The following is a 23478-nucleotide window of genomic DNA, read 5'->3' as shown; positions in this document are numbered from 1 at the left end:
TAGGTATATATATATATATATATATATATATAGGTATATATATATATGAGTCAAAAAAGGCATTAACACTATTTAATTGATTAAATTTATTGTTGTTTTATTTCATAATATTATTATAATTTAACAATGTGATTTTTTATATGTCCTCTAAATTATATTATTGTTGACTACTAAAACGAATCCGCACGTTTTTTTGTTTTTTTCAATTAAAGTAGTTCGCGTTTTTGCTTCAGCAACTCCCGAGGGCAAAACGCCATGCGCCTCCATGAATCCACTCCGTGTTTTTCCATGTTGTCATACTCGCCACTGGGTTGTGCGGTTTGTCTGTGTGTGTGTCTCTCTCTCTCTCTCTCTCTCTCTCTCTCTCTCTCTCTCTCTCTCTCTGAGTGTGTGTGAGAGATAGGGAGAGGGAGGATTGCTACTTTCTCTCCACTGATAGAAACACAGAGCAGAAGTTGAGAGCGCGCCGCTCCGGATCTGTTCTGGAGGTTTCGCCGTTGCAATCGCGCACGCGTTCGTTCTGAGAGGATCCGTTGGAGAATTCTGCAACGAGAAGATGCGACAGAGCGCGTGATTGATCATTGATGAGCGATTGCATGATTGAAACATTTGTCCACCTGCAGCTGGAGACGCCGGTGCGCTGAGCGCGTCTTCTGGGTTTTGCGCTTTTACGCATCGGCTGGATTTGCTCGCAGGAGGGATGTGGAAGACACCTGTCGTGGTTTTCACTTCTTTATCGCTTCTATTGTCGCTGTCGTGTGCTGGAGATGTAAAATCGCGCAGCTGCAGCGATGTGCGCCAGGCGTTCACGACCAAAGGCTTCAGTCTCCATAATGTGCCACATCAGGAGATACAAGGTGAGGACAAGGTGCCACATCACAAACTCGGGGTAAAAGAGCATTTCTGCATACATGTCAGTTAGAAAACCTACACTCGGGTGGAGAACAGCTCGTGCTCATGCAGCAGGTTTGCCCATTGATCATAAATGGGGTCGATCAGTAATGATTTGTAAGTGATTTACATGTGAACTCACGCATGGAATAGCCTATAATGAATGATAAAAGCTCAGCAATGGATCTTTGAAAACTTTTACTACCACAGTCGTCTTTGGTGTTTATGGATATATAGACAGCATGATCTCGATTAGCTGTTACATTCACAGAAAGGCACGAAAAGTTGGGGTTACACTTTAAGGTGTCAGTGTTACAGTGTAATTATGCATTTTAGTACTGTGTAATAATTATGAACTACATTTACTTACGATAGGGTTAGGATTGGGGTTTGGTTTAGGGTTAGTTGCATGCAATTGTGCATAGTGAATAGCTATTACTAACTACATGTAACGTGTAACAAGGACACTAAAATAAAGTGTACCATAAGTTGTTATTGAGCTGATATCATTGAATTGTTAAACCTGTGAATCTTTGAGCATCCAAGAGAAGTTGAAGAAGTCAATCTTAGCACATCTCAACCTTCGATCAGTGCGATATTTGATGTGGTGTGATGAGCTGCAGATGTTGTGAATTATTAAAACTTGTATATTGGTCAAAACATAACAGTTTTGAGACCAAACCTACAATTACATGCAGTTTAAAAAAGACAATATCATTAACGTTGAGGTTCTTTATGTGTGTTGGACTGTTAAGCTTTTGTGTCTTTCTGCATATTCAGAGACATTGACCAAATTCAACTGTATAAATAATAAATTACTAAAAGAAGGTTTTCTTCTGAAAGGGACTGAATACGTTACTGAAAACCACAGACACAGAAATATAGTTATATTACAACAATGCACTTTTTTTCTTTCCACTATTTAGTTGAATCTCAGCAACTAAGAACACATCATTTTGCATCATCACACACACTCCTATAAAACGTGCAGGTGCGAGTAAATCTCAAATCTACCTGTGCATCACTTGCTTGTCACGCTCAGTAAACTCTCAGTGAGTTTAAGGCTCTTTGTAAGAGTTTTCCTCCAGTTAAAAGCCCTTCATGCAATATAAACAGCCCCAGTAGGTGGCCCTGCTCACTCAGGAGGACGAGCCCCTGTTTAGCATTGGATTTATGGAGTCCTTAAGGCCATAGTGTAGCTTTAATTCATACTCCATGCTGTGGCATAGATAGGGTTTTCCCCCTTTGTTATCTGTTGTGAAGTAATCACATTTGAGGGCTTCACCCAGTAAAAGCAGATTACCGTGGCAGGGACTTAATGCAGAGGAAGAGAGAGCGTTTGAAAGGATAAGATAATACAGTCATAATGTGTTTTATCCCACAATACAGTTGCATTTGCCTTAAAATGACATTTGTTGCTCGTTCAGATGGCAGACGTAGCCTGATGTAGCATGATGTTTCGTCTTTTGTGAGATTGTTCAGGTCCTTTAGTGATAAATTAAACATGCATGTATTTATATTGCACTTTTCTTACTACAACAAGTACAGTACACAAGTAGATCCATAAAAAAAAAAGAAAAGGTGAATAAAGCAAGAGCATTTGGATACTGGGGACTGCAGGATGTGTGTACATGATGTTTTTACACATTTCTAAAATAGGATTATTTCTCTAGTCCCTGTTGTCTCACCTGTGAGCATGTTGTCTTCTGATGGTTCTCCAAGGACTCGATCCCCATGAGCATCTGTGGTTTCATTGCAGGCTGCATGTACTGTATATCTCTTGTTGATGTTGGTGCACATCTACAGTGTGTATCGTATGCTGTTCCATTACTGATCCATAATTTAACAGCATGCATAGCCTATGCAGGAATTCTCATGCAATGTGAGTCCAAATCAGTATTTTTATTTTTTTCCTTTGGCCAAAGCAGTGGTCTTTTTTGTCAATTTTATTGTTTTTTTTTTATTTAAGATACTCGCTTTTGGAGTAACTGTTGAAAATGTGTGTGTCAGAGTCTAGGGTCACCGTGATTTTGCCAAGTAAGACATGTTCCTGGATCAACATATTCCTGTCCCAAAATTTAGTCCTTACTCTGTCCCTACCCCTAAACCTAACCCTACCCATAACTTTTCCCTAAAATCAGAGGGAAATGATAGGTGAATAACACTGATGTTGAAGCACCTCACCCTGGTTCTAAGCCTAAACTTGACATAAACTGTAAACTTGTCTCTCAAATCTGATTGGTTGATTGGAAAGTTGTTACAGGATCAACAAAGATGTTGATCCAGGAACATGTGGTACTTTTGGCATTTTGCATTTTGAAAATTTTCAAAAAAGCATTTTGCCACTGAAGTCAAACTTCAAAACATTTGAATGCAATTGCGTTAGATACAAAATACCAAAGTAATAGACCTTTTTTAATGAAAGATTGCGCAAGCACTTTTCATGCTAAACATTTCATAGTTTGTTCGGTCTGAAATGATAAGAAAACAGCGTTGCGTCATGATTTTGCCTAGTTAGACGCATTCCTAAGTTTGTTGATCCTGGAACAACATTTCTGTCTGAAAATGTTAATCCTACCCATATCCCTACGCCTAAACCTACCCTGTGATTCATAACTTATCCCTAAAACCAGAGGGAAATGTTGGTGAATAACACTGATGTAGAAGCACCCAACCCTGGTTGCAAGCCTAAACTTGACATAAACTGTAAACTTCTCCCTCAAATCTGATTGGATGATTGGAATGTTGTTCCAGGATCAAAAAAGATGTTAATCCGGGAACATGTTGCTCTTGGTTAAATCAGTATCTGCCATGAAGACAGACTTTATTGTTTGTGGTTAGTGGGACTTGAGGACTTCTGATGCGTCCACTAAAATCACAGACGTGCCAGTTGATTTAAAGACATTGAGCAAAAATGATACATAATTGGAAGAAACACCAGCCTAAGTTGGTTTGTTGGTCTCCGCTGGCCAGTAAGATGGTTAAGCTGGAGTGATTTAGAAGGATTCTGGACACTTGTCAGGTTATTACTATGTGGTCTATCAACTAAACCAGCTAAACCGCTTAGCTAGGCTGGAAGAGTGATGTAACCTGTCTTCAGCTAGAAAAGATGAAATTATCGCTGAGAAAAGCTGTAGCATCATTTGTCTGGAGATGACATTTGGTGTAATTGTTTAACCATCTAATGCAATGACATTTACACATTTTTGAGTGACCAAATGAAGGTACGTTTGGGAAGAGTTCGTCTTCGGCAACAATTCCTCCAGCACTTTATCCAGTGCTTTTCCTATCTTTTCTGTCATTAATACTAATTATGTATACATTAACATGGACATCATCAGTTTATCTATTCAGAAATGAGCTGAAATCACTCAAACATGAGCAATGTCCTCTGAACTTTAGCTAATGTTCTGGCAAGGTTCTCTCAAAGTTATGAGCAAATGTTCTTCCAGCAACAGTAATACTATAGAATGTTCAAAGTTATCTGGTCTTTAAAAATTTTCTCAAAACGTTAGCTAAAATTTTGTATTATTACATCGTTCATGAAGCTTTTCTTTTTGAAATGTTTTAGTTGGACGTTCGTCTAACTCTTTAGTTTCAGGTTTTTTCAGCAAACTTTCAAAAGTAACGTCCCTATAATGTTTAAAGAATTCTAAAATGGAACAATCGGGAAAAACATTTCATTTGAAAAACATTCTTAGAACTTTTGTTTTGGGGCCTTCTGAGCTCAAAATATAAAGACTTACAAAACAAAAGCGAAGAGAGTTTTTTTTGCACTTGACAAAAAAATTAATACGTTTATGGATAAGCTGTAGATTTCAGAACAAGCTTAATTTAAAACAGACACATGTGGGGATATTATATCACAGTTGGAGACACATAGAGCAAACGAAACACAGACATTTAAACAACATAAGTTAAATCACTCCCTGTTCTCTCCTACTATATCAATGTCACATCAGACTCATGGGTGTGTGAGAACATTCCACATTACACGGATCATACAATTCCCAAATCATGAGATTAGATTCCCATCTCTGGCCAGAATAAAAGAGACAAACCCAATGAAACTCTCTTAGTCAAAGCACAAATATTTTAAGAGACATGTAGTGGGAAATATGGCTGGAACACACACACACACACACACACACACACACACACACACACACACACACACACACACACACACACACACACACACAGTGTGTTTTCATGTTCTGTGGGGCCTTTCAATGCACATAATGATTTTTTTCTACTGTACCAAAAAATGATTTCAGATATTGCCATCTTTGTGGGGACATTTTGTTCCCATAATGTAGGGTTTACCAGGCCACACACACACACACACACACACTCACACTCACACACAGTAAAGTAAAGCTTTTGTCCTCAGATAAATCATCCGGCTGATTAATCACACAGGTCTGATTGTTGCTCCTCTCATGAGCTCATTTGAGATCTCAACGGACTGTTGTTTGTGTGGTGAGCGTTCAACGGGTAAATCGCTGCCTGACAACACTGAGGTCATCCGGGAAGTGTTACATAGCATTACTCCAGCTTCATCATGAAGAGATATATTTTATATCAAAGGGATTTTAATGGGCCATGCATTGTATTGTTTGTGTTTGCTTCTTTATCTTCAGTTTGGTAGTGTTACTTTCCTCAAACATTCTGGTTAGAGTTTGATCGGAACCTCCAAAACTAAACTAAACTTTAGGCACTGGAATCATTTGAAAAATTCGAAATTACATTGTTTCCATTTGATGGAATGTTCAGAATTCAGAGTCAGCATGCTGTGTAATTGGTCTTCTTCCATGCATTTATTTGCATACTGATTTGTGATTGGACTTTTTCAAGCGCAGTGCTGAAGAGGGGCGGTGCTACATTTTGAACTAACTTTTGTTTTTACTATTGATTTTTTTGCTATCTTGAATTGTCTCCAATTACAATAAAAGGATTACTTTAAGAACTTTGCAGCTGGTTTTAACTACTGTCAAGTGTCTCATGGTTAACTCAAGATCATCAGTTTAGTTACGGCCGGAAGGGGTTTTGTTTGCCTCTTTATACCGTGCTCGATTTATTTAGTGTCCAGGACTGCATTATTCATTACTTGAAAGTAAGGGAGAAAAGTACAGTATGGAGCGAATGTATCCCAAACGAGGCAGAAGGAGAGATAACTTACTAACTGGGTGTTTGTTCGGTACAATGTGAGTTTAGTTATTTTCAGTTGCTTAGCAACATCAGAACCTTTATGTTTGGAAGTTACATTTGATCAGTTCTGAATGGTGTAAGAAGACTTCTCATTTGTGTGTTATGAATAATCTGGCTTGTGTTCATCAAGTTCAAAATATAAAGATGAAGTATTATTTAGTCACTGGATTTTCTAAAATAAAATTGGTATTTCCATATGGTTATGTAGTAGTGGATATAAACCATGCATGTTGATGTTGTCATTATATTTCCAGAAAAAAGTAACTATTACTGTGATTAGTGTATAGAATTACTCACGCTGTGAGATGTGAGATGTTGTCTGTACCGCCCACTTCTTCTGCTGCTATTTTCTTAAAGCCCAGGGCAGGTTGACAGATAGGCTTACTAAATGGACTTATTTCGCTGGAGGAAAGTTCCTCTGTCATGTCGGTTCTCGCATGTTCAGCAAGATCTCCGTGTTTAATATCACATCCACCTGTGTCTAGGGCAGCGCTGTTGATCCCATCTGTCTGTTCCTGTCTCTCTGCTTCACTCGTCACTTCTGTCTCTCTTTATGTCCCTGTCTGTCGTCTAATCACTCTGCTTAATGAAAATCTTGGCCTGTAAATGTCAGGAGCTCGTGTAAAAGGCTTTGATCAGTGTCGTGTGTGTCCTCGGCCTGTTTGTCCAGCGCCAGCGCATTCAAACGCATCCATTTGCATTCATTACGAAACACACAGCCTGCTCAAACAGAGCGCGTTTGGCCAACGTCGTGCCAGTTAGGAGGTGAACAGAGGTACAAAGAGAGAACATGAGGGGAAAAATGCTAATTTATGTGAGAAGAATGAATTATGCTGCCGCTGTCATCAGTACCAGGTGAGGAAGCAAAGTGTTGCTTGAATACATCAGAGGAATATGTATATGATCATATATTCAAAAGAATACCACCGAACCATGATCATTTACAGAACTTTTGTTGAAGAGGGAAATATGTTAAGCAACAAAGTGTGACAAAAGACCCAACAATTCAGTCGATCCAAACCACTCTGACTTTCTCTTTAACGTGAAACACAAAATTAATGTTCTGCTTTTTCAGTCATTTTAGACGCCCTGCTCACTTTTATTACACATAAAACAATGCAGGACCAGGGTTATTATGGTTAAAACAAATAAAATAATAATATATATAGTTCAGATGCAAAAGCCTCTAAGTGCCATCTGAAATTTTATTCTAGTATGATAATTTTTATAAAGCTTGTATATTTAAGTATGACAATTAATAGGTAATTTGCATTGCCATTTAAGTGAAATTATTGAACTTAAACTTAAATATATATATAATAGCAGTACAATAAGGTTTGACTTGTCAAGATTAGCTAACTTGAACTAACAAAGAACAATAATTCTACAGCATTAATTAATCTTAATTTAATGCTAATCTCAACATTTACTAATAGATTACAAGTTAATGCACTGTGAACTAACGTGAATTTGAACACTTTATGAACTAACATTAACAAAGGTTGACTTAAGGTTAAATATTACTTGCTTAATGATGGTTAATGCATTCAGTAATGTTACCAAATGAGACCTTATTATAAAGTGTTACCCAGGAAATTCCTCATTTTATTTTCTAAAAATGTTTGGGAGCGACCTGAGGTGTGAGTACATGATGAACTGTCCCTTTAAGGCCTCCATAGTTCATTATAGAAACACATTCCAGTCCAAACAGTATATGTTTGATTTAATTTGATTTTTTCCCCTCTCATCAGTGGCAATGGAGAAATCTAATATCTAACAATAGCTCAGGGCCTTTATAAAATATGGCAGAAAACTCTGATTTCTAGTCTGGCAGTTGCTTGATGCAAGGACTTCTGGGAAATCCTCCTACACTGCCTCCAGTGATGTTTGCAGAAACAGACAATTATTTATAGATTGATGCATTTATATCAAAGACTTTTCCTGTTGTTCGCAGTCGAGTTGCAGACGTGATTATTCTCATCCGTCTAAAGGTCAACAATTATTCTCACAATTGTAACTGCCAAATACTATAGTGAAAGATTGGCTACTCGCATGTCTTTATCTCTTCTGCTCCGCTAAGTGTTTATTTGATAAAACAATAACTGTACTATTGTGAAAAATTATTGCAATTTTGAATAACTGTTTTCTATTTAAATATATATGAAAATGTAATTTATTCCTGTGATCAAAGCTGAATTTTCAGCATCATTACTCCAGTCTTCAGTGTCACATGATCCTTCAGAAATCCTTCTAATATGATGATTTGCTGATTTATCATTTATGATTATTATCAATGTTGAAAACAGTCGTGTTGAACTTAATGTTCGTTCAGGATTCTTTGATGAATAGAAGGTTCAAATGAACAGCATTTGAAATATTGTGCAACATTATAAATGTAATTATTTGCATCCTCTCTGAATAAAATCATTAATTTCCTTTCAAATAATGGGGTTTGATGGTCAGTACGATTTTCTCTATTCACCTCACATTGGACGGTGCGGCAATACGTTTTATTTCGACTTGCCTAATTTGCATTTTAGTTTACTTTTGCTGTCATTTTCAGGAAAAATAATGATTTCAAGTGACTGCATCTGACATTTGAGACCGTAATAAACTAACTCAGATTCACTGCAAGCGTAATTGGTTTTTCTTTACGTCTCCCAAATAATCCGAGCATAAATATGCCGCAAACTAGCTGGTGCCCCCGAGGAGCGAGTCTAGAAAGCACTTAATTACCGCTAATTAGGAACACTAACACGAGTGCATCAGGTGCTGAACACACAGATCTGGATTAGATATTTATCCCTTCAGAGGACGCGCCGTCACAACGCCATTCATAAATTCAACATTAATAAAGCTCAAAGACATGTTGTTATTAAATGGCAAAAGCCCACAATAGTCAATTTACATAAGTTAATTATTTGGACAGCTTTTTTTTTTTTTTTGTCTGATTTTGATGAATAGTGTTTGGAAGGTGAGATGAGCCGAATGGCGCCCTGGAGAGTGTTCAGACTTACAGAAGTAATGAAGGCATTAATACTGTGGAGACTGACTACAGGAAGTTGTGTGTCGGACATAAGGTGTTTGTTAGCGTGGGCGAGGTGAGAAAAACCCTGCGCTGTTTTCTCTGTCAGACGTGAAAAGCTGAAAGCTTTGCTCTCTTGCCTTGCCGTCTCCCCCAGAGCAGCGAGGAAACCAACACCACATTATCCCAGCGTTGCTTGCAGCTCTTGTAGTCGCTGTCTGCATCGTTTGGGAACGTTGTTGTTGTTTTTTCCCCCCTTCAAATGTTCGTATTTTCTTCTGCTCCTTTGTTTTCCTGCGGTCTGACTTTGTTATCTGTGATGTTCTTTAAAGTAGTCGATGTCAAGGAAGACTTCCAGATCAAAACCAGCATCACTATTACTTTAGTGTAGGGTATTACTTAAGATAAGGGCATTCTATCTATCTATCTATCTATCTATCTATCTATCTATCTATCTATCTATCTATCTATCTATCTATCTATCTATCTATCTATCTATCTATCTATCTATCTATCTATCGTCATTTTTAAATAAAGATAACATCCATCTATCCATACATCCATCCTCCCATCCATTCTTCCATAATCATTTTTAAATCCATCCATCTGTTCTATCCTTTGTTCCATCCATCCATCGTTCCACCATCCATCAATCCATCATCGTCATTTTTAAAACAATCCATCCATCCATCCATCCATCCATCCATTGTCATATTTAGCTCAAATCCATCCATGCATCCATCCTTCCATCCGTTCTTCCATAATTATTTTTAAATGTATCCATCTGTTCTATCCATCCATCATCGTCATTTTTAAATCCATCCATCCATCCATCCATCCATCCATCCATTGTCATATTTAAATAGTTAAAATCCATCCATCCATCCATCCATCCATCCATCCATCCATCCATCCATCCATCCATCGTCATATTTAGTTCAAATCCATCCATCTATGCATCCATCCTTCCATCCATTCTTCCATAATTATTTTTAAATGCATCCATCTGTTCTATCCATCCATCATCGTCATTTTTAAATCCATCCATCCATCCATCCATTGGCATATTTAAATAGTTAAAATCCATCCATCCATCCATCCATCCATCCATCCATCCATCCATCCATCCATCCATCCATCCATCCATCCATCCATCCATCCATCCATCCATCCATCCATCCATCCATCCATCCATCCATCCATCCATCCATCCATTTCCAAGGCAACTGACATAAGGCATTCATCTGGTAGACGATCAATACAAAAAAGAAGCTAAAATGCCTTTTGTGACTGTTTTAAAATCACCTAGAATAGCAACAATCTGGCAACGTTGTGAAGAGTTTTGCACGGGCAAACCCCATTCAAATATAAAAATCTACTTGGCATTGCGTATTAAAGGCCAGATTTACTAAAACAGGGCAAATTATCATGGGAGCACTGCCCAAAAAAGCGCAGTTTGTTATTTCAGTTATTTCATTTTCATATTTCATTTTCAAGTTATTTATTTTATTTGTGCAATGTTAAAATGATGTATAAAAGTAAAATGACAAAAGAAACTTGTTTTGGTGAGGTTGTTTTACAAAGGCCAGACGATTGTGGTTTCATTTTAGAACACAGAACATCACATTAATCAAAAGGGTTTAAAGTGCAGCTCTGACATCTAAACCGTGTGATACTTGGCTTTTAGATGCAGATTTGTTCAAGCTACATTTTATAGCCGACCATCTGCAATATCTTGCCAATTCACATTTATGGGGAATTTATGGAAGGATCACCTTGGCTGAACCGTGCGCCTCCTTTATTAACGTTGGCCTGCAGTGAATCGCTTATTGTTTGCTTTTTATGCGGCACTCTTCGTCTGCAGTGTTGAACTTTGACACTTTTGCAATCTGTAGTTTGCCAAGCTGCATGTTACTCTATTTAAGTATAATTTTAATGTTTGTGATATTTTGTATTATTTATCTGGTATTTTTTTTTTTTCAATTTAACATATCTAGGTCTAAAAATACAGTGTAGCCTATATCACACATGGTGATTAACAGCCATTATGTAAAACAAAACAATCTCAGTTGTTTGACTTAAAGGGATGGTTCGGAGTAAAATCAACCTAGGGTCCTTTGCACCATGACCTCGAGCCAAACGTTTTCTGTGTTGACAAATCTTGTGCGATGTCCTAACTGCCGGGATAATCACACAACGCGTACAAGTCTGCTAATGATACGTCCGATTCGCGAACTAATGACTCCTTTGAACCGATTCACTTTAATGAATGGTTAAAACAACTGATCTGTCCAACACTGAATCGGTTCGGTGTATAACAAAATCGGTAACACTTTACAATAAGGTTCCATTTATTAAACTCTAGTTAACTAGATCAGTTAACATCAGTTAACAGCATTTATTAATCTTTATTAATGTTAATTTCACCATTTAGTAGCCTAAATTATTTAAATGAAAAGTTGTATTTGTTAACATTAGTTAGCTTAATGCACTGTGTGAAGTAACATAATAAAAATACAGGGTTAGGGTTAACTAAGATTAACAGAGATTAATAAATACAGTAACAAATGTATTGCTCGCGGTTCATGTTATTTAGCCTAAAGGCCCGTTCACACCAAGGACAATAACTATAAAGATAACGCTAAAGATATAATTCTAAAAATCCTTCTCCATATTAAAGAATAACAGAGTTCACACCACAACTATAACGATAAAGATATGAGGAACGATATCGTTGGGATCACTTTCAGAACGATTTTTTTCCAGCTGTCGAACGATAAAACACTGACAGCCAATCAGAATCCATTCTAATTTAAAGGTCTCGCGCATTTAAAATGGATCTGGATCATCCGGGCGCGCGCGTGCTTAGAATAAAAAGACCGTTATCGGTCGTTGGTGTGGACGCATATATAGTTATCTTTATCGTTATCTTTATAGTTATCGTGCTTGGTGTGAACGGGCCTTAATACATTCACTAATGTAAACAAACCAAACCACATTTAACACCTCTTAAAATTATAATTTTGTTTGTTACCTCAATAAATTTAGGGTCATTCCTATTTTATTTGTGTACATTTGAATCATTAACATTAAAAACACTCTTTGTACGACTAAAATAACAGTAAAGGGTAAAAAAAAACTGAATTCCCAAAAATTAAAACGGAAAAAACGGAATTTGGGAAAAAATAAAACGGAATTTGGGAAAAAATACAATGGATTTTATAGGGCCCTAGAATGGTACCAAACTTCTACAGTAGTACAAATAGGTTCTGTACTCATAAAACGAGGCATTGGAAAGTTTGTAAGTACATCAGGAGTTTATTTAAATAACACTTGCCTGACGGCTAATGCTACCGCTAACCCGGACGTCAACGTCACTTCAGTGGTTTTGGAAAAGCATGTAAAAGTCCTGGCAGAAAGCGATGCATAAGGATGTAGTGTAAGATTTACATCTCATTTCTCCGTGCCAAGACAAGTGATGTAAAAAGTACCTCAGTCAAAAAGCAACACTGCAGCTAAAAATACGACTCTGTCTGTTAAAGACTGCAGCTGACAGTGTAGCACGTCTGTGGAGAAATCCATTCTCAGCTGAAGAGAGAAACCTGTGAGCGTGTTCAAGTCTGACAGCGTTGGGTCATGAAAGCGATGGAAACAGAGCCAAGACGGACTCCATCCCGAACGTGTGGACTGACTGGTTCTCCTCGACTTCATTACACACCAGTCAGTCTCTCGGCAATGGCCAGCAACCACCTCGAAACACACCTGTGTGTGAGACACAGAGAGACGTTCTGCAGTGATGATGCTGTAGAGGCCATCGTTCGGACCACAGGTCTGCACTTAAACTAAAATCTTATTGTAGGTTCTCACCGGTTGATTTAAAGCCATGAAGAGGAAAATTTACTGTTACATTACATTACTGTTCAAAATATTGTTTTCTTTTTTTTTCTTTTAAATGAATACTTTATTTAGCGTGGATGCATTCAGTTGATCAAAAGTGACAGACATTTATAATGTAAAAAGGTTTCTATTTCAAATAAATGCTGTTCTTTTGAACTTTGTATTCAGAAAATATGAATCAGCAAAACTGTTTTGAACACTTATGATGATCAGAAATGTTTCTTGATCTTTAAATCAACATATCAGAATGATTTCCGAAGGATCGTGTGACACTGAAGACTGGAGTAATGATGCTGTAAATTATAATTTTTTAAAACTATATTCAAATAGAAAACAGTAATGATATCTAACAACACTTTGATCAAATAAATGCAGCCAATTTTTTTTTTTTTTTTAAATCTTACCAAACCTTTTGAAATAATATTTCATGAAGTCACTGTATATAAGCTGACATGGCATATAGTTTTATTGTCCTCGGAGAAAAGAGCCAACATATAATTATCTTATATTTTCACTATTCAACTGCAAAGAACACACTTTTTTTTTTTTTTTAAATAAATGTTGGATGAATCATTTGAAATAATACAATGCACAGCATATTCACACAGAACAATTGTAGAAATAACAGTTTTGTACAAGGTTTTAAGCAGCTATTGACATTTTAATTTTGTTTTTTTGTTTTTTAAATCAACAATGATTAACATTTGTTTGAGTATATTTTAAAACAAAAAGCCTGATGATGAATGTACATGTTATTCTAAAAAGGGGAAGAAACACATCAAACAAACAAACAATCAATCAAAGTTCTATGGAGCAGGCAATCTCTTGGGAGTCCTTGAAAATGAGGCGACTCAGGACCCCAACAGGAAGTAAAGGCATTTTCAAGCTCGTAAGCCAACAAAGGTTTCATTTCCTCCAGCTAATTGAAGTTGAAATGTTGAAGGCTTTAATGACATGCTAAAACATGCTGCTTTATTTATTGCACAGGCAGATTTCATGACCACATATTAATTGAATCTACATGGAATGTTTGTAGTTTAAAATATGCAGTGTCACACCGCAGGAACGTTTCAATGGAATTATTGTGAAGCCAGAAAAATTGTGCAAAATTGTTACTTTTTTCATGACTTTGCTGTTCAGTATCATTGCAATCATGGTTTATTTCCCTTCATTGAATTCGATCGATGTGAGAAGCTGAGTTGTGCATAAATGTGTTCTTTTTAATGGATGCCAGTAAATTATGTTGGGAAAAATGTGATTCCCAAACTGGTTGAGGCCTGATTAATGCTGTATGTACCTGCACATTGTGTGCTGCCGAAGCCAATTGATTTGACCTTTGCCTCTACTTTTCTACTTTAGTTATCAAGATGCTTAAAAAAAAAGTTGCAATTAGCTATCACAACTTAAAATGTTGTGTTAGAATAAATAAGGCAGATATACACTTTAAAAATAAATAAATAATAATAATATATATATATATATATATGTTTAAAAATATATGATATTATACTAATTAATTATATTATATTGCATTTTGTCTTTGTGTAAAGTCTTTGATTAAATGCAAAATTAAACTTGTTATGGCTAATTAGAGCAACTACGCATTGGTAATATGGGCCACTATGGAGCCACCTGAGTGTACTGGGCCAAGATGCACGCGTCCCAGTGAGGATTATTTTATTGGTCATTCTCTATGATGTAGTTGTGTACTCCATGTATATATAGATTCACGACTTGTACCAAAGGTATAAGTGCAATAAAAACAAACAGTAGGCCTACTCGAAAGTCCATTTTAGGCGTTGTGCTGGAGGTGCAGAGGTGTCTAATTAGGCAGTGGGGGATTTCAAGTGATTGCAGACGGGCTTTGTATAGTGTTCCTGGCGGTGGAGAGGGAGTATAAAGAGGTGCGAAGGGCCACTCGGCACTGCTTTAAGGGGCAGATCTCCCTCTGAGACCACGCTGCTCACGAGACTTCATTAAAACAGCTCAGAGCCGCACCGTTCCTGTGCCGCTGGCGATGGCGATTTGTTCACAACAAGTGCTCTCTGCATTTAACCATGCTGGGAAGGCCAAACTTGAAGTTAAACACAACTCCCATGACCACAAGATGTTAAAGCCGGCATGAAACGGAAGTTGTGATGGTCTTTTCTTCCTTGTTGTGACGAATATATCTGAGTGAAACGGCTTCTGGAACAAGAACAAATGTGGGCGGGGCTTGATTTTGTCTGTGGGGAATTGATTGGACGGTTGTGGTTTGCTATTGGTGGATCTCGTGTTTGAGTGACAGGTTGCTCCGCCCTCGTTATCAGAGAAGAGAAGAGATGCTGCAAGAGGAAGAGGAAGTTATTCTGATTAAAGTTTATAAAAAATAAAAAATAAAAAGATGTGCACAGATAAATCATTTACAATTGTACAATATTCCATAAGAAACACGATTTGCCCATTTTGATTTCATGGTGACTTTAAGATTACAGTTTTGTGGCTTAGCTGTGAGACTAAGATTTGTGTGTTAGTGCACTCCTAAATTTTGAGAGAGTTATACTATGGGGGAAAAAAATGTGTGATTTACTTTGAGACAATTTTCACTCAGAAATTGCTAGTAAATTTAAAAACCAATCACAAAGAAAATACGTAATCTTGACGAGCTAGGAGAAATACTGTAATAATATTTTCTTGTAAAACAGTTATCGAAATATAAAGGAACAAATATATATATAAACTCGAATTGATGGAGCAGGTGACAGAGTGTTTCTCTCTTGTATTGAGTGACAGGTCGATGTTATGTGGTAATCTTCAACATGCTACACATGCTTTCCATCGAGCTCAGGCCATATTTAACCTGTGATATTGCTTTAGAGTCTTCATGAAATGGTGTTTCCTTTTTGTAGGTGAAAGGGGATATTCAATAAAAGGAAATGTGTGGCAGTTGGGTAAAAAGGTGTTGCATAAGCCATGTTTGAAGGCAAAGGATTGAACATTAAGAAAAAAAATATGTTTTAGAGGCAAAGTTATTACATTTTGTTGAAATTGCCAGTGCAATATGTCAACACGCTCCACCTGACTATAGCTGCAGGAGTGAAGAAGAGTCTCAAGACCATTTCTAAAGCGTGATCAATGTGTGTGTGTGTTCTCCTGTACGTGTGGAGTCTTGTTTGTTTTTATTTCTCGAGTGGCTACAAGGCATATGCTGCTACTTGATCTCGCTGCTGCAATGAGAGTGTTTTGTTTTCATCTGACGTGATTTGAACATATTGCAGCTTTAATTCAGCTCTCCTCAAGAGAGACGCCGAGAAACGCTTGCCCATTACTCTCTGCCTCTGCCAGTGTCATATTTGAAGAGAAGATGCTTCTCATATAGTGGGACTGTGGAAAGGTTATTGCTCAGATGTTGCTCTTGACTGGAAGTATCAAGTTCTTCTGAGATGTTTCTCCTAAAATGCCTCACGAGTAATTCAAATCGATGCATAGAACACTCTTAATTAAAGCTCAATTATATAAATGTGTCATTGCACAAAAGGTTCTTTTGATTTTTTTAAATGTTCTTCACACTAAGAAAAAAAATGGTTTCTTTAAGAACTGTTCATGGTTCTTTGGGATGGTATCGCTATGAAAACCCCCTTTTGGAAGCTTTAGTTTTAAGAGTTTAGCAGTGTGGTTTATTGAGAATAGACGAAAGTATTGTACTCTTGCTTTAATGGCTGTCATACCAAACTTAAATAGCCGTCGTGCCGATACCATTAATATAATCTATTCAGCCTAACAAAAGGATTGTTTTAAGCCTCTCAAACAGGGTTCAGAAAAGCTCGTCTTTAGTTTCTAGGGGCTTAAACTTTCCATCACTTCTCTGCGACGGATTAAGGCTGGATGCGAGCGTGGCCGCAGTGAATTTGACTTCTGTAAGCTTATAAGCATCCATGTGTGAAATACATGAAGTCAGTGGAGAGCCCTTCAGCTCCGCTCCTAAACTCTCATATACGGTGGTGAGAAAGCATTTGAGCCTCAGGAAGAGTTCGCCGAGACATCGCTGTTTTCAATCACCTGCCTGCCAATAACAGTAATGTATAGAAGGAGGATTACAGCTTCCCCCCGAACGCCGTAAATACAAACTTCACAGACGAGAAGATTGCAGTAAGGATGAGTGCAACACGACTTATTTAAACCAGCATGACTTTCAATGTTGGTAGACACTGTTCACCATTAAAACGAGATTTGCATGGTCATACAAGCAAATAGAGATTTCCAGTCTGATGGCATTGGAGAAACGTTGTAGGTTCCACTTTTTTTTATTTTTTTTTATTATGCTTTAGATCTTTAGAAAATCTTCTATGTACTAGTGTTTTAAATATTTGAGAAACCACAACACTGATCTGAAGGACACATAATGAAACACTAAAATCTGTTTGAATCTGCAAACAACCATAAAGTCATTCATATATATAAAGAACCACCAAAGAACCATTATTATTTAAGAATATAAACTGTTCTTAATGCAAATGCAAATCTTTTATTTTATAATTTATTCACCATCATGTTGTTTCAGATTTTTACATAGATGATAAACTGAGATGTTCCTCATATTGAGATGTTCATTACAGGTGTGATGATTTACTTACAATTAATATTATTTATATATTTTAGCTTTTATTTGTTTATTTTCAGTTTTCATTTTAAAATTTGAGTCAGTTTGTAATGTGCTTTTGACATTTGTCTTTCAGTTTTAGTCATTTCAGTTTCAAGGCAACATTTCCAATTTTCATTTAAGATTTGTAAGTTTAAGTTTTAGTTTTATTTGATTTCAGCTTTATTTCATTTACCTTTTTATAGTTCATGATAACAACACTGCAGAGGATGTCTATCTAAAAAAAAAAAGACAACATTAAAAATAAAAAAAAAATCTTAAAATAGTTGTGTGCTATTTTGCAAGTCTTCTAAATTCATGCGATATAATTCTTTCGAGGAACAGCCTGAAATTGAAAATGATATTTGCTGATAATCCAGTGTAACTCTTTCATTCAAATATAGCTTCAATGTCACCAGTTTATGAACATGCTTAATAGTTTGAATATTCACAAGTATGCATGAGATAACTGTTTAAATGGCAGTCCGTTCCTTACACAAACTTCAGAAGACACTGTAAAAAGAAATCCAGGAAAAAAAAATAAGTTTTTTGTCCTTTTTGAAGTTTGACAGTCAGAAACTACTGTATTCCTTCCACCGAAGAAAGTAAGACATACAGTTTTAGATCAACATGAGGCTGAGTAAACGATGACAGAATCAGTCTGTTCGGGACACCAGCATCAAAAACACAACAAATGCTGAAGGAATGAAAGGAGGTGAAACCACGGGGCAGAGAAAGTGTTGTTTCCACGCTAAGAGGCGTTTGTTATCTGAGCTGCGCTTTAAGGGATCAGCGTTTGATAAGCGTCTGTGGATATTTCCAGGTCATGGATAGCCCGTGACGGATCGCAGGATACTCATTTAAAAATGACTCCTGCTGTTCGTCTGATGGAGAGCTTTAATGCTGTAATGTTCATTTGTTTTCAGGGACGGAGCAACACCAAATAGTGATCAAGCTGAAAACACAAAGACGGGTCGAGAGGGTTACGAGATTAGACGAGATTAACGCTGAAAACTATGGCTTCCGTTATTCAGAGAGCTTTATCGTAACCAAGCACAGTTTATTTCATTGACTGAGCAACATCTACAGGCACTGAAGTGTGTTTTAGAAACTAGTTTTAGTGTCACGTTTTACTAGTCATAATCAGTATTGTTGTAGTAACAAGTAATTTAAATAACATTAGTGTAACAATAAAAATGCAATAATATACAATCTTTTTCCATACTGTTCGTTACATGCTACCAACATGTGGTAAAGGCAGAATAATTGTGTTTAGAGATTATTGACTAATCTGTAATATAGATAATTCATTGGAAAAAAAGTGATATTGTTTTCTGTTTTTTCCTGGTTCCTAATTTACAATCAAAAGTTTAAGGTTGGAAAGAAAGAAAGAAAGAAAGAAAGAAAGAAAGAAAGAAAGAAAGAAAGAAAGAAAGAAAGAAAGAAAGAAAGAAAGAAAGAAAAAAAGAAAGAAAGAAAGAAAGAAAGAAAGAAAGAAAGAAAGAAAGAAAGAGAAAGAAAGAAAAGACCCCATCTTAGTGCATATTTAGTGTCTTCTGAAAATTCAACACAATATAACAAGCTTTGGTTTTAGTTTGTGACAAAACATTCACTATTAACTATGACTTTCACCTCAATAAACCCCCAATTTACTGCTTATTAATACTTAGTAAGGTAGTTGTTGTAGTGGTTATGTTTAGGTATTGGGTAGGATTATGGGATGCAGAATATGGTCATGAATAAGACATTAATATGTGCTTTAGAAGTACTGATATGCAAGCTAATAATCGACTAGCTAATAGTGAGAATTGGTCCCCAAACACCAAACTAACAAAAGTCTTACCTAAGGTTTTTATGTATTTATTTATTTTATTATGCTTCAAAGTCTCATTAATGTACAAGGTCTATATGGACCTGGTACAAAAGCACTGGTTAAATCCCCAGTTAAGGAAAACAATGTCCTGAGAATCCACCAAACATTGGTTTAGAAAGGAAATTAGCTTTCTGATTGAGTGAAACTCAAGTCTTCAAACAATGTGGATCTTTCTTTATCCGAGTAAATCTTGTTAGATTTCGGTACTGATGTAGAAGATCTGAAAGTAAGCCATGCGATGTTGCGAAACGTTCTTTTACCTCTAATTCGTTGCAAGCTACACATTGACGTTTACTGTTGTTATTCGCCATTTTAGGGTTCGCTTTTTACTAGCATTTTGGCAGCATGTTTTGCGTCACTCGATATTCTTCAGAAAATGTGAAAAATCGAGTTTTATTAGTGTCTTTGGCCAAGCAACATCTGGATGCAAGAGCCTAAGAAACATCAGGGGAAGGACGAATATTTCATCCTGAAGAGTTTCTTCTAGCCCGGATTGAAAAGTCGCAGTATTTGAAGCACCTTTGATTTGCGCCGTCTTTTCCCTTCAAGAGCTCTTTGTAGTGTCCTTTGGGGCCTGACTGTATCCAAACCCCCCCTTTGAAAGACACTATGGAGAAGATTTGAAGGATGTGCAAGTAATGCAGAGCAAGTTTCCAGCTCTCAAACAACACACCAAGGTGTCAGCCGCACAAATAAAGCTCCCCGCGGGACGGCTTTATTGTTGTTTACATAAGAAAATCATTACACGCTTGACGAAATTTGGCATCGGTCGTGCCCAGGGGAAGTTCATCAGGAAATATATCCCATGCTAAAAAACAAACAGATGACTAAAATTACTGTGGTAACGCATTCAGAGCCGCTCATGCACACGAGATCACGTTCCGCAGCGTCTTCTGAAAGTTATTGGTGCCGTGCAGATTTGAAGAAAGCAGGAGTTTGTCGGGAGTCTAAATTAAACCCAAGGGTCAGTTCAAATGTCTGAAAGATGCTGTTCAGAAGTCACCAGGTAAAGCATCTGACTTCATGTTGAAGCATTTCTGAGTCTGCCATTGAGGAAAAAAATGTACACTGTAAAAAATTATCTTGATTTTAACAGTAAAAGACTGTAAAAATGCTACAGTGAAAAACTGTTAATTGGTTAACAGAAAGTTTCCTTACTATATAGATCTAATGGAACATTTAATGTAATTTTTACAGTAAAGTACCGTTAGTTTTGGGAAGTGAAGACGAACAAGTCATTGTATAATTTACAATCAAAAACCATAAATAGACATTCCCACAATTCCCTGCGTGACGCATCACATTTGATGTATTTTTGTTGAAATAACTCTTTCGTCATAGTTTTCCTAGTTTTTTTCTAATCAGTTATGTACATTAGGGTTTTGTGTAACATTTAATGTTGTTAAATGAATGTTTATTGCATTTTTTAGATTTCTTGTGTGTTACCATGATGGTGTTTCATGTCTGTGTGAATGACACTGTGCAGCTTCTATATATATCAGTATTAACTTGCTTGTGGAAGAACTGCTTTGATTGATCATGTGACTCTCATTAGTCATTAGTGTATTACAATGGTATAAAACAGATATTAATACTTCAATAGGTTGGTAAATTAACATTATATCATATAATGAAATACGGTTTATTACTGTAAATTTTAAGTTAAGTCTGTAAAACCTAAAATGTTGTATCATATTTTTTACGGTAAATTTCTGGTAACCACAGCTGCCAGTTTTTTTACCGTAAATTTAACAGAATTTTTTTTTCAGTGTAGGATGGGACTTGTTTTTTGCATTGTGATTTGACGGATTTCTAGAGATATTATTTTAATGTTTAATTTAGCCACTTTTCACACTTGAAATAGTTAACGATTCAAAACAGAATCCTCTCTTATCTTGATTCATGTTTGACACTGCTCATACTTTACCCAGGGATAACAATTAATTCTGAGCATTCATAAGATGATGTTTCATACTGTACTTTCCTAAATAAGGTTAACGTCCTTATTTGCATATTTGCTGTGTCAGTGTCTTTGATTGGATGAATGCCGCACACAATATGTTTACGTAAAGGCTCTAGCACTATGCATCCTCATATGTGACCATGGTCCACAAAACCAGACACATGGGTAAGTTCTTTGAAATTGAGATGTATACATCACATGAAAGTTGAATAAATAAGCTTTCCATTGACGTATGGTTTGTTAGGATAGGACAATATTTGGCCGAGATACAACTATTCTGGAATCTGAGGGTGCAAAAAAATCGAAACATTGAGAAAATCGCCTTTAAAGTTGTCCATTTATGTTGGCGATTGTGCTGCATTCACTCACAAAAATAAATGTTTTACATATTTACGGTAGTAAATTTACTAAATATCTTTATGTAACATGATCTTTACTTAATGTCCTAATGATTTTTGGCATAAAAATCGATAATTTTGACCCATATAATGTATTGGCTGTTGCCACAAATATACCCATGCGACTTATGACTGGTTTTGTGATCCAGGGTCTTATATTGCAGACAGTATATTCGAATGGACTTTTATGTACAGTATGTTTCTTAAATCACCAAATCAGAATGATTTCTGAAGGATCATGTGACACTGAATGCTGAATAATGCTGAAAATTTGATCACAGGAATACATAACATTTCAAAATATATTCAAATAGAAAACGGTTGTTTTAAATTGTAAACAAATATTTCACAATATTATTGTTTTTAAATGCAGGCTTCGTGAGCAGAAGAGACCCTTTTCAAAAATATGAACAAATCTTTCCAACCCCAAACCTTTGAATGATGTGTATTGGGACGGTACACAGGATCAGTTTTGATTTCATGTTGATGTTAGATATGGCTTGTATGATTAACAACGTTTAGTAATTTTAACTCTTTTTCTTGGACACTGGTGTTTCTTACATAAATTTGCAGCCTAATAAGAATTCACAGCCTGTCCTTTCGATATGTGTTACTTAAAAATTCAAGGTCTGTTTCAGATGGCCGTTGGGGTAAAAGCTTATTTTGACAGACGCAATACCTCTTGAACTCAAGACAAATTGGATAACAAGCAGCAGCGAAGCGTGTCGAGGAAGTCACTGCACTTCAAAAACAAACCAGCGGCCGAAAAGAACATCTCACACGTTTCCATTTACTTTCCATTTCTCTGTTTGCTTGTTTCTGTATGTTTTATTCCAGCACAAACACTTTTGTCACAAAATGTCACAGCCATCAAAGTCGATTCACACATTACGCATTTCCTTTCGCTTTTTCCTGATGGAGAGACTGTTGTTCTCTTCCTCGCAAAATTGCAATGCTTTTACAAGATATTTAGAGTCGAGAATCCATGAAATAATCAAAATCTACCAGACAGTCGCCTCAGATGGAGGAGTCACACACCATTACGTCTGTGAAGTCTGCTGGGAAGAGGAATGCCGGCTCGCTCCTCACGCTAATGCATGGGGAATTAAACTAATATTTAAACAATGGCACTTCGACGAGCCCTGCTCAAACAGAAACCAATCCATTTATGACATCGCAAACTTACATCTAGTGAGAGAAGATAAGATTTGGAGTTTGCATTCTGGATAGCACTTGTATTTGATCATGGAAATGATTTTTGCAAGCCATATAGATACTGTTTTAGCTGCTTAAAGGTGTCACGATGCATCAGATCTGTGATTTATGGGGTTTGTGTGTTATACCGCAGTTTTACAGTAGGCGCATAGTTGAAATTTTCATTCTTTTGTATTAAAGACTAGTTAGTGGTTAACCACTATTTCAGTGGTTATACTGTATGGTGACAACTAGATAATATCTGACCGATCACTATACATATCTTGATTATGGCTGATATAATGTCGGGTGTTACTTTTTGTGCATTTAGGCAAATGTTTGTTTCTTTAAAAATAACATTCAACATTGAACCATTCACATTGAGATCAGAAACATGTATCAGGAAAG

General features: G+C 36.5%; 1 protein-coding gene across 2 annotated transcripts in view; it reads left to right on the top strand.

Moving 5' to 3' along the window:
• Nucleotides 1-308: 308 nt before the first annotated feature.
• Nucleotides 309-23478, top strand: part of gpc6a (glypican 6a) — a 189093-nt gene continuing 165923 nt past the window's right edge. Inside the window, exon 1 of one of the 2 annotated variants that reach the window (XM_079864064.1) lies at nt 309-857. In XM_079864064.1, the coding sequence (XP_079720190.1) occupies nt 701-857 (157 nt within the window). In that variant the 5' untranslated portion in view covers nt 309-700. The remainder of the gene's footprint in view (nt 858-23478) is intronic. The other variant, XM_079864063.1, reaches the window with a different exon arrangement.

This window comes from Squalius cephalus (assembly GCF_949319135.1).
Source record: "Squalius cephalus genome assembly, chromosome: 2".
Classification (NCBI taxonomy): Eukaryota; Metazoa; Chordata; class Actinopteri; order Cypriniformes; family Leuciscidae; genus Squalius; species Squalius cephalus.
The sequence above is the reverse complement of the archived record's forward strand: the minus strand, read 5'-3'. Positions and strand labels throughout refer to the sequence as shown.